General features: G+C 45.0%; 1 protein-coding gene across 3 annotated transcripts in view; it reads left to right on the top strand.

Moving 5' to 3' along the window:
- Window positions 1-4001: 4001 nt before the first annotated feature.
- Window positions 4002-17208, top strand: part of POGLUT3 (protein O-glucosyltransferase 3) — a 17754-nt gene continuing 4547 nt past the window's right edge. For 2 of the 3 annotated variants that reach the window (XR_010794081.1, XM_066619849.1), the window contains exons 1-7: window positions 4002-4241; window positions 6889-7086; window positions 7997-8283; window positions 9970-10186; window positions 12280-12476; window positions 13484-13678; window positions 17085-17189. Coding sequence is in view for 2 of the 3 variants with exons in the window: in XM_066619849.1 (XP_066475946.1) it covers window positions 4031-4241; window positions 6889-7086; window positions 7997-8283; window positions 9970-10186; window positions 12280-12476; window positions 13484-13678; window positions 17085-17189 (1410 nt within the window). In the remaining variant the exon portion in view is untranslated. Of the gene's footprint in view, window positions 4242-6888; window positions 7087-7111; window positions 8284-9969; window positions 10187-12279; window positions 12477-13483; window positions 13679-17084; window positions 17190-17208 lie in introns of those variants that run through there. The other variant, XM_066619850.1, reaches the window with a different exon arrangement.

The following is a 17208-nucleotide window of genomic DNA, read 5'->3' as shown; positions in this document are numbered from 1 at the left end:
AAGACTCTCACCAGTCTTTCACCGCATGCTGCAAATTATTAAAAATAAAAGGAAGTTCAAGAGCAAAGTGTCATTTTAGATATTCTGTTTAACAACTACTAGTGGAAATGGATGCAGCTCTACTTAGGGTGAACTAAATGAGACTTTAAGTGCACTTTTTCATTTCCCTGTGAAGTTGTTGCTTTTAAATAGCAGTTGCAAACCCAGCCCCACATTTGGAGCAGCTCTGTATTGTATGTGTGTGTGTGGGGGGGGGGGGTGATTTAACTATCCCCATACCATTTACCTAAAGAAAATCATCCTCCACCTGGAATTGTTGTTTGCCCCCAAGAAGAAAGCTGTTGCTGGCTTCAGCAGCAGTCTCAGATGGAGAACTTCACCATCTGAGCACAAAAATATATAATAGATGGAGAACTATTAATAAATAAATAGAGAACTTCACCATCTGAGCACAAAAAAATTTGCACAAAAGATTAATTCCCCTTCCCCAACATTATAGTCCCAATCCAAACCAGGGTGGCCCTGCGATTGTTTAAAAAATGATGGAACCGTTAAATGTATTTTTGCATCTAGTTTGACTTACAGTGCAACCTTAGGCATGTCTACTCAGAAGTAAGTTCCAATGTTCAGCAGGGCTTACTCCCAGGAAACTGTGTATAGGATTGCAGCTTTAGCCTACCTTAAAATCAGTTCATATGTCCGATTCATTGGTACTTCTGCATGCTAAAGGGCTTCATGTGAGTATTTGTATGGACAGTGTAACATCAGAAGAGGGGACATGTGAAACCTTGCAGATCAATTTCCAATATGGGAAATTAAAACAAGGGTGTTAACAAAGTTTTCTGAGTCCCTTTCTCGGACGTTACACAAAAATCAAATAGACAACCCTCATTATATGAGCTCTTAGATGCATATGAAAGTTCGCAAAGGTTCACCATTTTTCTTCATGGATGTTCAGGCTCTGAAGCACAAATAGCATTTGCCTGCAGGGCTTGCCGCATTCATTTAATAGAGGAAGCCGACTTTGTATATATTTTTTAGACTGCACTGATTTGCTACCTCTGTTGCAGGGGTGCCCAAACCCCGGCCCTGGGGCTGCTTGCGGCCCTCGAGGCCTCTCAATGTGGCCCTCAGGGAGCCCCCAGTCTCCAATGAGCCTCTGGCCCTCTGGAGATTTGTTGGAGCCCACACTGGCCCGACGCAACTGCTCTCAGCGTGAGGGCGACTGTTTGACCTCTCGCATGAGCTGTGGTACGAGGGCTCCCTCCACTGCTTGCTGTTTCACATCTGTGATGCAGTAGCAGCAGCAAAGGAAAGGCCAGTCTTGCTTTGTGCAAGGCCTTTTATAGGCCTTGAGCTATTGCAAGACCTTCATTCAATCATACAAGTTCATCTTTAATATCTTCATTTATGTAAACTTATGTAAATTTATTCAAATTTTAAATGTAAATTCATTCTTCCCCCCCCCCGGCCCCCCACACAGAGTCAGAGAGACGATGTGGGCCTCCTGCCAAAAACTTTGGACACCCCTGCTCTGTTGTAATGAACCGGACATCTAAACTTTGTGTGCGCTAGAGATCAGACTTCTGTGCTAGTAATGGCCCATCTTTTTGGCCAGGGTGACCAGATACAATGGAGGACAGAGTGCCTACACCTTGATCCAGTGGGGCTGTTCTTATGTTCTTACCTTTAACCACTGTATAGAAGAGGGAATTTTGGCAGGTGAAGCTTTTTAGACCCTTCCATGTTGAGCTGCACCTGCCCAAATTCCCTCTTCTATACAGTGGTTAAAGGTAAGAACATAAGAACAGCCCCGCTGGATCAAGTTGTAGGCACTCTGTCCTCCATTGTATCTGGTCACCTTGTTTTTGGCAAGTGAGCCAAAGGCCAAATCCAAAATACATTTGCAGCCTTTACTTATACTTATGGTATAGTTTTGCCCCAAATCTACTGAACTGGGGAATAGACAGCAGGCCAATTCTGGGGGGTGGGGGAGGTAAACCTGGGTCCTAAGCTACCTGCAGGCCTTTCTTCTTCTCTCTAGGAATGGCTTCTGCCTTCATGCCCTACACTTATGTCCTGTGCAAAAAAAAGAAAAAAAAGAAAGCTTTTACTCAAAATAAGCTATTAATGTTGACTGTCACTGTTTTAAAATAAACGGATCATACTTGCCACTGAATTCTGGTGCACTCGTCTTATTATCCTGATATGCACTCTCCTAACCACTATGCTACACCAGCTTTGGGAGGGTAGCAGTAGGTGGGATTGGATGAAATCTGGAGGAGAAAGTGATGAACCTGCACATCACAACCTGAACCTGCACAAGTGATTGATATACACAGCACATAGCCAGCATAGAATCTTGCACAGGACCAACTAGCCGACGAGAATCTGGCAGACTCTAGATGGGGCCTGGTAGAAAAAAACTAAAATGTAGTGAAATTTTAAGCCTCAATTCAGGTGACCTGATAGTAGGCTCCTGCCCTGAGACCCAACCAGACTGGAAAATACATTCTCTTTTCCACTTCCTTCAATTCCTGAGCAAAACTGAAATTGTGTGAAATTGTGAAACAGTGGAGTGCTGTATTTGGGTCTATCCTATAGTTAGTGTTTCTCAAAACTGTGGGTCAGAATCCACTAGGTGGGTCATGAACCAATTTCAGGTGGGTCCCCATTCATTTCAGTGTGTATTTTATTTTTAATATCTTAGACTTGATGCTACCATGTTATGTGACTGCATTTGGGGAAATGTGACATATCTGTATGGTACTTTTAACAGGCTACTATGTATATTCTTTTAACAAAGATAGTCAATGGGGCGTACTCCTAGATAAGTGTGGATAGGATTGCAGCCTTTGGGATGTTTGGGGATTTTTTGTTTTAAACAGATTAGCAACTGCTTGGGAGTATTAGGAGGGTCCTGTATTTTAAGTAAATTTTTAAACTTATACTTCTTGTAAACTTTGAATTTACCTACTTACTTAAGTCATTTCACTTGTGGGCGGGGTAAAAATGGGTTAATTTGATTTTGTCATGTGAAGGGTGTTAAAAGATTTTCCTACTTGATGATGCCAGTCCTGGCCATCACTTTGAGATGATTAACATCAGTTCCTGTGGGTTTCAACAGACATCCTGAAAAGTGAGTCCTGGTACCAAAACGTTTGAGAACCACTGTTAACATTTCAGACCTCACTGAGATATTGATGAATATGTTACAGTATACACTTTGGTGTGTAGCAGCAAAATCCTACACATGGATGCTGCAGGGATGTGTGGTGAGGCAGAGCCTCTCCACTGGAGTCCTCTGAAAAGCAGCACTGCACCCGAGCGCTCACAACCCATGCACAACAGCAGAGCCTCCCCCGCAAAAGTGCTTGGGTTGCGAATGCTTGCAAGCCTTTTTGAAGAGTCCTTTTTGAAGGACTCCGTCGGGGAGGCTCTGCCTCCCCAGCATGTCACTGTGTGAGTGCTTGCACACCTCACAAGGCGATGGTGCTGCTTTTCAAAAGGCTCCGGTGGGGAGGCTCTGCCTCACCTGCCTCCCCAGCGCATGGCTGCAAGTGCTTGCACACCTCACAGGGCTGGGGTGCCGCTTTTCGAAGGGCCCTGGTGGGGAGGCTCTGCCTCACCTCCCACCGCATGCCCCTGGCCTGCTCAGCAGCAGGCCTCACTGAATTCAGTGGGACTGCCAAATGAGCGTGACCAGGATACTTGCCCTTCAGACCAGTGAGTCCAGCCAGGGAGCTGCTGTGCAAGAAGGAGCCCGCCCTCTGCAGCCCTCCCACCGTTTCCCGTCGTCTCTACAGCGGGGAGAGAAGGCGCTCCAGCCGCAGGGCCCGGCAGAGATACTGCCCGCAGGACGGGCTGCCTTGGAGAGGAACAAGGATGCCGGCGCCCCTCCTGATTGGCCCGCGCCTCCTCCAATCAAGCCGCACCGCTCTTCCGGACTTCCCACTTCGGGGGGCTCCCGAGTTGGCGTAGCTCCGCCGCCTTCGCCCGGGAAGAGGCGTCTGCGCACCGCCGGCGCGCGATGCTGGGGACTCTGCTGCGCGCTGCCGCCCTGGCCGCGCTCCTCCTGCCTCGCTGCGCAGCTGCTGCGGAGCCCCCCGCGATGGTCAGCCCGCAGAGGAGCCTGGTGTGGGGGCCCGGCCTGCGAGCAGAGCTCACCCTGCCCGTCAGGCACTTCTTCATCCAGGCGGTGAGCGGCAGCGACGGCCGAAACTTCACCCGCTCCCCGCCAGGTACTGGGGCAGTGCGCGCCGGCTCCCCTCTGGGCTGCTGAGCATCCCCGTCACCCGCCCAAAGAGGCCCGCGCCCGCCCTTCTCATCCTCTCCCCACTCCTCATCCCACAACAGCCCTGCAAGGTAGGCCAACAGTAGTCAACTGTTTGTTGGCCTACCTTGCAGGGCTCTTGTGGGATGTGGGGTTGGGCTGAGGAAGAGAAGGGCCGCCGTTGGACTCCTTCCCAGTTGGACTCTTTCAGCGTTTCTCAAACTGTGGGTTGGGACCCACGAGGTTTGTCCTGAGCCGATTTTAGGTGGGTCCCCATTCATTTCAGTATTTTATTTTTAATATATTAGACTTGAGGCTACTGTGACATGTTGACTGCATTGGGGAAATGTTACAGATCCAGGGTGTCATGATTATTTACGGTTTAGGCCTAGTAGCATTGCGAAGCCTGAACCAAAGTAACCCAGTAACACAGAGGGGGCTTGCAGTCCTAGCTGCAAGGAATTTACAACCCATGGAAGGTGACAAGGTGGCACCTCTGTAGACTGCAAGGCGCCCATCAGAGTGGAATGCAGCTGTAGACCTCCAGTGGGAGGGGGGAACTAAGGGGATAGCTTTCAGCCCCACTTTGGGAAGATTCTGTCCTCAAGGGTTTCTGAATGGACAGTTTAAAAGGAGTACAGAGTCACCCCATCCTGGTAGCTGGGGAAGTATAAAAACAAAGCCCAAAGGGGTGTCTTTGTCTTTGTCTTCGTCTTTGGTCTTTGTCTTTTGGCGTGGGTGCACATCCTGCCCCAGGCCAGGACCATGTGGTCTCATAGGTAACAGAGAGCTGAAAGATCTACAAAAGAAGCTGACCCAGGTGAGCGTTAGGAAATAATAGAGATAGCCAGTTAGTTTTATTATTTTATGCTGATATGTTTCCTAGAAGTTTTTATGCCTCTAGCAATTGTTGCATTTTGTAACTTTTTGTAACCCTATGTACTTAATAAAGTAAAAATCCTGTTACCATGTTGGTTCATTGTCTGTTGGGGACAAAGTTTCAGAATCCTGCCTAGCCGTTCAGCAAGCTACCAAAAATCCTCATTGTGGACTAGAAACTTGAGGACTGAGTCTTTAAGTAAAGAAAGTGCTCAGTGCCTACAAGGGATAAAGTTAAGCCTAGAGGGTCTCGGTTTCCCTGGACTGAGACACTGGCTCTTACAGGGTGGTGGCAGTACTACCGAACAGGGATCTTTGAGGGCTCTAGGGTTCAGAACGAGTAACTCTGAGCACCCCAAAACCCTGGGAGTGAGACCAAAGGATACGACACAGGGTGACCTGATACAATGGAGAGCAGAGTGCCTATCCCTTTAACCAGTGTATAGAAGAGGGAATTTGGGCAGGTGCAGCTTTGTAAACCCTTCTGTGTCCAGCTGCACCTGCAGAAATTCCTTTTTCCATACAGTGGTTAAAGGCATAGGCACTCTGGTCACCCTGTATAGATATATACTTTTAGCAAGCTGCTCTGTATATGCTTTTAACAATGATAGTCACCACATCTTCTTTTTCCAGGAACTGTCCTCTTTTTCTAGTCTCGTGTCCTGGAAAAGAACTTAATATGTCCTCCTTTTCCCTGTGAGCAGGCAGCACATAGTCTTCTTCTAATTAATAAATTATATGTAATATAGTTTAAAATTAATAATAAGTAATATAGTGTTTAACCACATGAAATCAATCCATGAGTGTCTTTAAGCTTTTATTTTGTCATGTCCTATATTTTTTTGCATGTCCTACGTTTTGGGATGCCTTGTCCTCTTTTGAGGTTACAACATCTGGTCACCCTGTACCCAATGAACTTTAGGGCTGAGTGGGGATTTGAACCCTGGTATCTGGGTCCTAGTTGACCCCTAACCTCTATATCGCACTGGCTCTTTGAAGTTGCTCTGTCAAGGTGAGTAAGGTCATAGTCCTGTCCAAAGCTCCAGCACTGTTGCTGCTCTGAGGTAAGGGGAAAAACATTCCCTTATCTTGAGGAGGCCTCTGTGACTGCCCCCCTCCCGCAGGATGCAGTGCATGCCCCATCAGTATGGCTGCATCAGTGCTGGAAAGTTGCATAGGATTGGGCCCTAAGACAAACCTGGGTGGTGATACCTGATATAGATGCTGTTATAGGTAATAGGGAGGGGGCACATTGCCAAGAGCAAAATGGAAGCAGTATTCTTTCACACCCTTTCACGTTGGAGTTCAAGATGAGAACAAAGACTGTTGCACAAGTGCACCGTGTGCACTGGCACTGGTGCAGCATGGTTGACTGCCACCGTGCACTCACAGCCATGTAGCTCTGGCATTGCACGCTTGTCCAGGCTTTGCACAGGTAAGAAGTGACTTCAGAGGGATGTGGCATGGAAGGAATGCAGCAGGAGTGACTTTAGCCTCCATCTGATCTGCAGTACCAGGCTCAAGACCTTTCCCTGGTGTGTAGTGCATAGAAAAATCTCTTTGAAATCTTCATGTGCAAGTTCTACAGGGAACCTTGGAAAAACACATGCTGTTTGACCTTGAGGTATTGGTCCAATTGAAACAATTGCTCTGCCTATTTTGCCTCATTCATATTAAATAACATGCCAAGTAATATTTAATACTTATAGTTTTTCTTTGCTTTTTTTTTTTTTTAGGGAGTACACAATTTAGAGTGACAATCAAACCAATTTCCCCTAAAGAAGCTATCCAAATCCATGTTCCTGAGCTTCTGGACAGGAATGATGGGTCCTTTCTTATGAGATATCGGATGTACGGAAGCGTCAAGAAAGGGTTGAAGGTGGAGATATTTTACGGTGACGTACATGTTGCTCAGTCTCCGTATATTCTGAAGGGTAATTTTTTTCCCCCATTTTCCAGGACCTCTGCTGTGCTGATACAATTCCCCCCACCATAAACTCAAAGTGGGCATCAAGATGTTGGGACATTATGTGATATGCACAAGTAAACAGATCCAACGTGGAAAGAAAAGTGGATTTCTTAAAAATTAGGCTTCCTTCTTTTGATTATGCAAATATAGATAAGCAAGGTCTAAACCAGGGGTCTCCAAACCCCGGCCTGGGGGCCAGATGCAGCCTGCAGCAAGCCTCTATCCGGCCCGCAGCCATCCTCTTGTCCCCTGAAAGCCTCTGGCCCACTCAACTGAACATGACCAGAGCTGTGCTCTGATTGCATCTGGAGGGTGTTCTGAGGGCCGGAGAGGCTGAGTGAATGAGCCCACTCATTCATTTATTCGTTCATCTAAGTTCCATCTCTAATTTATTTATTTAAATTTTATGTTTAAATTTTTTTCCGGCCCTCAGCAATGCCCCAGATATTTCATGTGGCCCTCTGGCCAAAAAGTTTGGAGACCCCTGGTCTAAACCAGAGAAGTACAAAGTTCTCTCTATATAAAGAGGATGATGTTTCGTACACTAGTGGATTTAAGAGGATGCTTTACACAGGGTTTTTCTTGACCTGATAGAATATTTGATAATCATTGGTCATATCAAATAATACACCAATTAACAATGTTTGACTGGTCAGCTGGCCACTGTCCTAACTCTACTCAATTCATCTCATGATCTTAAGGAGTAATTTTGTATATTTGGAATCAGCACTAATGCACTTATCTCATATGGTTAATTATTTCTTGGAAATTAGAAGCTATGCTATCGTGTGAGAAAAAAAAACTCTTTATACACACCATCGGTGGTTTGGGTTGATATTCCACATGCCGTACTTTTAGTGCTTTGCCCTTTTCAGGTCCAGTTTATCATGAATATTGTGTGTGTCCAGAAGAAGACCCTCTAATTTGGGAAGAAAGCTTTTTCTGTCCATCTGAGGAACCTCAGCTTACAAAGGATTTCAGCGTGTTTCCTAACATAGATCTTCAGCAGATGTTGACTGAAGTCCCAGCAAGGTTTGGCCAAAGGGTGGGAGCCATTGTTCATTACACTGTCCTCGATAATCACATCTATCGTCGTTCCTTGGGGAAGTACACAGACTTCAAAATGTTCTCAGATGAAATGCTGCTATCCTTGGCAAGGAAGGTATGCGTCTACAGAGATTTACGTATTCACAACTAGGGATCTGCTCTGGAGTCTCTCTGCACCTGCAGCATCCTGAAGATTGTCTCTTGTGTTAAGAAAGAGTTTTTAATTTTGCAGTTCTGTGACGTGAACTGTTATTAGTAAATAATTGTTACCTAAATCATATTTACAGTCATATTTAGTCATATTTTACAGAGGCTCCCAACCCCATAAATGTGAACACGATATATTCAGTGATGAAATTTTAGTGGCAAACCTGTTTGTCATGTGCAAGGAGCAAGCATGGTCAGAGATGAAAGAAGTAGCTACCCCAAGCCAAGTCCCAAGTCAACGGACTACTTGAAGTAACCCTATGCAAGTAGACTTTAAATGGCTTCTGATATTCCAAAAGGTTTGTGTGTTTCCCTGTCACCTAGATGGTTTGGTGTACAGGTGTGCCCCAGTGTCCATGGTGGATTCTGGAACCTCCCACAGATACTTGAATCTGTGATTACTGGGGACATTCCCTGCCCTGCAGAGGCTCTTCTGAGCCCTGCAGAGCCCTGCATGCAACAACCTGTGGCCTCTGCACACTTCAAAATGGCTGTTTAGGCAAAAAAAGGTCACTTCTGGTTTTTTCATAAAATGGGGAGTGATATTTTTATGCCTTTAAAAGGCATTAGGAGAACCAGAGAAGCCCCAGAGGGGATAATACCTAATGCCTTTTAAAGGCATAAAAACATCACTTCTGGTTTTGATGAAAAAACTGGACTTTTTTTTGGCCTAAACAGCCTTTCTGAAGTTTGTCGAGGTTGTGGGTGGACACGCACGGCCTCTGCAGTGCTCAGAAAAGCTTCCGGAGATGGGGGGGCCCTTGCGCATCTGCGGTCAAGTGAAACTGCAGTTATAGGATCTGTGGATATAGGCCCCCCCCCTCCCTGTATAAATCCAGAGGAGAGAACACATGTGTCTCACAAAGGAGAGACAGGTTCTGATTTTTGATAAGGAGCATCCTTTAAAAATACACTATGTAGGTCAAGGTATTATTATTTATTAGCATTTATTCAGTTTTCCTCTTGTAAGCCTGACTGAGGTTTTTTTTTAATTTAATAGAACCTCATTTTAGCTGCCCTTCCCATGCTTAAGGCAGTGTGTAAAAGAAAATGACATCCATGGAACACCCAAAGTGAAACTGAAACAGTGAAGGGAAAAAAGAATAACAAGACTAACCTGTTTTACCAAACACCGGGTGAAGGACAGTAGTTTTACACTGCCCCCCTTCCCTAAGAGGGAGCATTGTAAATAGAATTCCATGGTTGTGGAGCAACAAACATAACTGCTTTCTGGCTGTGACCAGAATCTAAAGTAGGGCCTGAGTGGATGATCAGAAGAGACTCGGTTCTTGATCCATTGAGTGATCTTAATTGGATTGGGCAAGGAAGCATGGATAGGTACTTCCCTAGGGTAGAGAAGGAGGGTAAATGGAGGAAATGGTTCCTCTTCTCATCTTTAGGGGTGTGATGTAACAAAAAATAAAAGCAAAATACACAGTGTTTGTTGCTATATATTTGTAGTAATAATAATAATTCCTAGCTGACGTTTTTATGTACAGAGCAGCTTTAAGGTCCATGAAATTAACATTCAGTGCTGGTAGCCAAGGTACGTCAAAAATAAAGCAAGGTTTTCCATTACAGTTTGTTTCTTTAGGTTCGTCTACCTGATGTAGAATTTTATCTCAATGTTGGCGACTGGCCAGTTGAGCATCGGAAAGCAAACCAAACCCCTGGGCCGCTTCCTATCATTTCATGGTGTGGCTCTCTGGATTCAGCAGACATCGTTCTTCCAACATACGAGGTCACTCACTCGACCCTGGAAACTCTGCGCGGTGTCACAAATGACCTCCTGTCTATTCAAGGAAACACAGGTAAAGGGGAATGAACGCCCATCAAATCTTAGTTTGTGTTGCTGTTTGAGTTAGACTGGCAGCCCACAGTGGTATACCTTCTACCCCCAAATGCAGTCTTCCTAGCATCCCTCTGCCTTTGCTCTTCAAATAACTCACCTATACCTATCTCTGCTACAAATGCCAGTTTCTTTATCAACTTTGCCCCTCCTGCATACCTCAGGTGGGCTGTCTTCCTGTTTGTTTTTTTCTGTGCAGACTGTTGTTTGTATGAGTACACGCATGTCAACAACAGTGCAGTACCTGAACATAAGAACAGCCCCACTGGATCAGGCCATAAGCCCATCTAGTCCAGCTTCCTGTATCTCACAGCGGCCCACCAAATGCCCCAGGGAGCACACACAGAGACCTCATTCTGGTGCCCTCCCTTGCATCTGGCATTCTGACATAGCCCATTTCTAAAATCAGGAGGTTGTACATGCACATCATGGCTTGTAACCCATAATGGATTTTTCCTCCAGAAACTTGTCCAATCCCCTTTTAAAGGCTTCCAGGCCAGACACCATCACCACATCCTGTGGCAAGGGGTTCCACAGATCAACCACACACTGAGTAAAGAAATATTTTCTTTTGTCTGTCCTAACTCTCCCAACACTCAATTTTAGTGGATGTCCCCTGGTTCTGGTGTTATGTGAGAGTGTAAAGAGCATCTCTCTATCCACTCTGTCCATCCCCTGCATAATTTTGTATGTCTCAATCATGTCCCCCCTCAGGCGTCTCTTTTCTAGGCTGAAGAGGCCCAAACGCCGTAGCCTTTCCTCATAAGGAAGGTGCCCCAGCCCCGTAATCATCTTAGTCGCTCTCTTTTGCACCTTTTCCATTTCCACTATGTCTTTTTTGAGATGCGGCGACCAGAACTGGACACAATACTCCAGGTGTGGCCTTACCATAGATTTGTACAACGGCATTATAATATTAGCTGTTTTGTTCTCAATACCTTTTCTAATGATCCCAAACATAGAATTGGCCTTATTTATTGCCGCCGCACATTGAGTCGACACTTTCATCAACCTGTCCACCACCACCCCAAGATCTCTCTCCTGATCTGTCACAGACGGCTCAGAACCCATCAGCCTATATGTGAAGTTTTGATTTTTTGCCTCAATGTGCATGACCTTACACTTACTGGCATTGAAGCACATCTGCCATTTTGCTGCCCATTCTGCCTGTCTGGAGAGATCCTTCTGGAGCTCCTCACAATCCCTTCTGGTCTTCACCACAAGGTTTGGTGTCGTCCGCAAACTTTGCAACCTCACCGCTCAACCTTGTCTCCAGGTCATTTATGAAGACGTTGAAAAGCACCGGTCCCGGGACAGATCCTTGGGGCACACCGCTTTTCACTTCTCTCCATTGTGAAAATTGCCCATTGACACCCACTCTCTGCTTCCTGGCCTCCAACCAGTTCTCAATCCATGAGAGGACCTGTCCTCTAATTCCCTGACTGTGGAGTTTTTTTCAGTAGCCTTTGGAGAGGGACCATGTCGAACGCCTTCTGAAAGTCCAGATATATAATGTCCACGGGTTCTCCTGCATCCACATGCCTGTAGACCTTTTCAAAGAATTCTAAAAGGTTTGTGAGGCAAGACTTACCCTTACAGAAGCCATGCTGACTCTCCCTCAGCAAGGCTTGTTCGTCTATGTGTTTTGAGAATGCCTTGATGAGGCATTCCATCATCATCAGGCATACCTGATCTTTAAACAGAACAAAAGAGTTGTGTGTGTTTAAGCTGAAAAACTGCTTGGGAAAGGGGGTGCTTTGTGATGTCCTGCCCCACTAATCAGTGCTCCTCACAACCTCTTTTTAGTTCAGGTTGGCAAAACAAGAAGAATGTACAAGTGATACTGACCTGGGTCATATGCTTTTTAGAGTGGAGTGGCTCTTGTTTTTATTTATGTCTGGAAGCATCTAAACTTGCATTAGGAGTTCTCACTAAGCATCATTACCAAATCATTCTAACATCAGGTTTACCTGTGAAAACAGTTTTAGTTTTTATTTAACCTGCCAGTTTTTTAATAGCAAAATAGTAAGACCCCCAAGATTCTCTTTATTCCAGGACCCGTCTGGGACAACAAAACTGAACAAGGGTTTTTCAGAGGCCGAGACAGCAGGGAAGAACGGCTGCAGCTGGTGCAGCTCTCCAAAGAAAACCCAGAACTGCTGGATGCTGGAATAACAGGTTACTTCTTCTTCAGAGAAAAGGAGAAAGAACTGGGAAGGGCTCCACTGATGGGGTTCTTTGACTTTTTTAAGGTACACCCAGCATCATAGACAGGGTGTACTAGCACCAGAAGGGGTCAGCACATTTCCTTCTGTTTTCCTTTAAAGTCTGATCAAGGGAAACTTTTAACCTGTCTGTCACACATTTGTTTGTTTTGCTGTGTATACATGCAAAAAGAATTCATGGCCAGCCAGAATATGTGATCTTTAACGCCTGAAATTCTTTATAGGAATATTAAGAACATAAGAACAACCCCACCAGATCAGGCCATAGGCCCATCTAGTCCAGCTTCCTGAATCTCACATTGGCCCACCAAATGCCTCAGGGAGCACACAAGACAACAAGAGACCTGCATCCTGGTGCCCTCCCTTGCATCTGGCATTCTGACGTAGCCCATTTCTAAAATCAGGAGGTAGCACATACATATCGTGGCTTGTAAACCATGTTGTAACCTTGTAGCTGTCTTGATTTTCTGTTCTGATCACATTTGTTGCATCAGCCCCAAGAATGTCAGGTACAGCTTGTCGAGTGACACTGTATGCTGCGATCTGAAGGGAGGCTTGGAAGGTCCATTGTGCATGCAGAAATCCCATGATAAGCAATACAGGCTGAAGTGGCCAGAAAATAAGATGTTTTGTATAATAGTTGGTTGGCAACCTTCAGTCTCGAAAGACTATGGTATAAGCCTACAGCAACTGGTATTCCCAAGCGGTCTCCCATCCAAGTACTAACCAGGCCTGACCCTGCTTAGCTTCCGAGATCAGACGAGATCAGGCATGTGCAGGTACCCTGCACATGCCCAGTCTCATCTGATCTTGGAAGCTAAGCAGGGTCAGGCCTGGCTAGTACTTGGATGGCAGACCGCCTGGGAATACTGGGTGCTGTAGGCTTATACCATAGTCTTTCGAGACTGAAGGTTGCCAGCCATGTGTATAATAATTACATTGATGAGACAGTACCTGGCCAGCGTGCCATTTGGAGCCCAAACATTTTTCTTTTTGTTCACGCTGTTTTCCTTCTCTTCTTTGTCTTTCCACAGTACAAATACCAAGTGAACATCGATGGCACTGTTGCAGCCTACAGATTCCCATACCTCTTGCTGGGCGACAGCCTTGTGATCAAGCAAGATTCTCAGTACTATGAGCACTTCTACGTGGAGCTGGAGCCGTGGCGCCACTATGTGCCAGTGAAAAGAACTTTAGAAGACTTGCTAGAAAAAATAAAATGGGCTAAGGTAATCATCGCTGCTGCAAAGGAAAAGCAATGGTTGTGTAAACATACAATCATTTATTCCCATGTCTGTAGTAGTAGATATAGATAGGCTTGAAGCAAACTAGAAGCATCCCTCTGACTGCCACTACCATTTTTCCAATCCACTTCCACCATGGGAAGAGTGAAAAGTGCCATCTTGTTAGTTCACAAGTAGAATCAGAACTCAACTCCATGCCCCTCTTATTTTCTCCCCTTGCGGAAGAAAACTAGCACTGGAGTTGGGCCGATGCCAGATTGTCATTAGGGTCAGAGTTGATTCTCACTGGCTTGAAAACATTGTCTATAAGCTGTGAGGGGCTTGGAGCACAAACCAGAGCTGGAAAGTTGTAATTGGAAGCCACAGTGGCGTTTGATTATGTGTGTCACGCACATCCTCTTTTATAACAGAAATTCCTGAGATAAACAAATGTGGTTTAATCGTGGTCTGTTTCATTATGCAGTGCTTGACAACTCTTTGTTCTCCAAGCTTCCCATGTTCAAATCCAACAGATCATCCACAGTAAAGAACAGCATTGTCCGCACTGACTGGCATTCAGTTTTGTGACATGGAGAGCGCTCTACATCTTGCTCTCCCGTCTCTAAAACCATCACATGGGGAAGTTTAATTTGTTTTCCTAAGGATAATTTACATAAGCTAATCTTAAATCCTCGGCTTACTAATGTTTTTCCTGAAGATAGTGGTTACCTATATTTTTCCTTTCCTGTTTCTAAATGCACCACAGGGAGTGGCTTGCAAGAGCATTCCCACATTGTGATAGTTTCCCAGTCTTTGAAATGAACCAGTGTCCTAATAGTGCAGGTACCTGAAATACTGAAGTTGCAAAAGCTGCTGTTTTTGTTTTTGTTTGTGGCATTTGTGTACCACCTTTCAACAGATTTCTCGTAACCTCTCAGACATTAGTATCTGTGAAACTTTTCGGCTTGGTCCTTTCACCAGTTACCCACTCTTTCCTCCCATTTTCACACAGCTCCTTAATCAGCAGCCTTTGCCCAGGTACCTCCATCTTTATCCTATCCCATCTTTTTGTATAGAGCTCACTTTCCTCAAAGATGCAGCCTGCCTGGCTGAAGAATGCTTCCTCATAATCCAGGCATTACTCTTAACCATAGTGAGTGAGAGCAACAGTTGAAAGGTCATTTATTTGACTGTTTGATTTGTGTCCAGACATCAACCAGTGCTTCTATGCGTATTCTACTGGGTAAAAAAAACAGAACTCTGTACAGGAGAGTGGAGGAGGAGGGTGGACTATACTAGTGGAGTTCAACATAAGAACATAAGAGCCTCGCTGGATCAGGCCAAAGGCCCACGTAGTCCAACTTCCTATATCTCACAGTGGCCCACCAAATGCTTCAGGGAGCACACAAGTCAACAGACACAACCTGAGTCCTGGTGCTTGCCCCTGTGTCTGGCAGTCAGAGGTAGCCTGCCTCTAAAACCAAGAGCTTGCACATACAGGTCCAGCCTTGTTATACACGGGTTTTTTATGCACTGATTTGACTCAACACGAAAGGCCACTGCAAATGAGAAGAAATGTGCTGATCCCTGGAGAAGGGGGAAAATGCATCCCTTTAAAATCAGTTTAAGAAACTGAACAGTCCTTTAACAATAGCCTCATTAATGAGAGAGAGAGGGCAGCTGGCTGATAGTCCATCAATCCTTCTCTCTCCAGGCAACCCCTCCCTTCCCCCTAAGCACGTGGAAAAATATGTGATCACTTTGCATTGGTGAAGGGAGGGACTGAGTGAAGCGGAAGACTGATTGATGGATTGTCTTCTTAATGACTCTTATCTTCCATCACAAAGGTCAGCAAGGCTGTTTTTAAATCACAAAGGAACTTTGTTTTTTAAACTGATTTGCTATAGTGCGTTTTTTGCCATCCACATGAGTGCTTGGAACTCATGCAAATAATGAGGCTCAACTTGTACCTACTTTTACTTGTAATCCGTAAACAAGTCAAACTAGTGACTACTGTGCACTCTGTGCACCCTGTCCAGACTGCATCCAAGCGTTCCTCCTGGGCACCACGCAAAATCCCCCTCGATCAACATTCCAGAGGGCTATGTGACAGGACATCTGGGCAGATGTGACTGCCCAGAGCATCCCTGTCCCCCAATTGAGTGGGACTTCGCGCGGCACCCAGGCAGAACTGAAAGGTCTGCTCACTGCGTGGACTGATGCGCATGGACGCCGAATCCGGCCTCCGGGCTGCAGTTTGAGTGGTCTTGGACTATACTACAGAACCTTTATAAAGCTTATACCAGCGATTTTTCAACCAGTGTGCCACAAAATGTCTGCAGGTATGCTGCAAGAGTTTGGAGCACAGTGGATGAATTGCTGAAAAACTTGTCCAGGTTCCATGGTTCTGTTTCAAGGGCCATCATCTGTGGTAACAAATTATCTCTCCCTCTGCCGGCAAAGGCCAAAACAAGTTGTACAGATGAATGTTATCTTGCACATTTACACTTAATTTTTGACTTTAAAGGAACTTAGATCTGTGTAACAGTGTTAAGAATTGTAACCCATGTGTATATAAATACAATAAAATAAATACGCCTGTGTATTTGGTGGTGTAATAATAGACATGTCTACTCAGAAATAAATCCTATGGAGTTTAATCAGGTGTGCACCTAGGAAAGTGTATACAGCCTAAGTTTTGCAAAATGTAGTTTCTGTGATTCTGCCTCAAGACCTTGTTTTTTAAAGAACAAACAATGTGGTTGCACAAAGCAACAGTGAAGATTCCATGTAGCTACAGCACTGCTTCGTACTGCTGTGTAAGAAAGGTTGGAAGTTTCTAAACCACCTGTAGTAGAATGTAGTAGAGCAAGAGGTAAATTTGTGGTTACTAAAACAAAACTGAAGTTGTAGACGTTCTGCTCTGGATAAAAGACATAGTAAACATTGAAATGTAACTTTGAAATTACTAAGTAGAATGACATCCATAGCTGTGCTTGATTCTATACCTTCTAAAAGCTATTTCCTTGTATAAGCCAGCTTCTATTTACAAGCTTCACAGAACAACTCTGAGCACATAAATAAACAATGTCTGTATGGGTGACAGAAGACAATGACAGCTCTGTGTTCCGAGTAACCAAATCTGTGTGAGAGAGATCAGTACACTTATCTGTGGTTTGGACAACATAAATTATAAAATCGCTCTTCTTAATTGGGGCATACTGCTACTGATTACTCAGGGGCTGCAAATGTCTTTGAGTCTTTGAAAGTATAGGAATAAATATGAGAGGATTGAAATTAACACTGAAGGAGGTAACCGTTGAATGGTAAAAGCTACAACTTACAATAGCTGTGTGCATAGTGTAGCATTCCTGCACTTGCTGAAAATCCATTTCCTTTCCCCATTTCTCAGGAAAACGATGAGGAAGTCAGAAGAATTGCTAAAGAAGGACAAGTAACTGCAAGAGAACTACTACAACCGCATCGGTTTTATTGCTACTATTTCAAAGTGTTCCAGGTTAGTTCCTTGTGCTGTT

Source organism: Tiliqua scincoides, chromosome 3 (genome assembly GCF_035046505.1).
Source record: "Tiliqua scincoides isolate rTilSci1 chromosome 3, rTilSci1.hap2, whole genome shotgun sequence".
NCBI lineage: Eukaryota > Metazoa > Chordata > Lepidosauria > Squamata > Scincidae > Tiliqua > Tiliqua scincoides.
The sequence above is the reverse complement of the archived record's forward strand: the minus strand, read 5'-3'. Positions and strand labels throughout refer to the sequence as shown.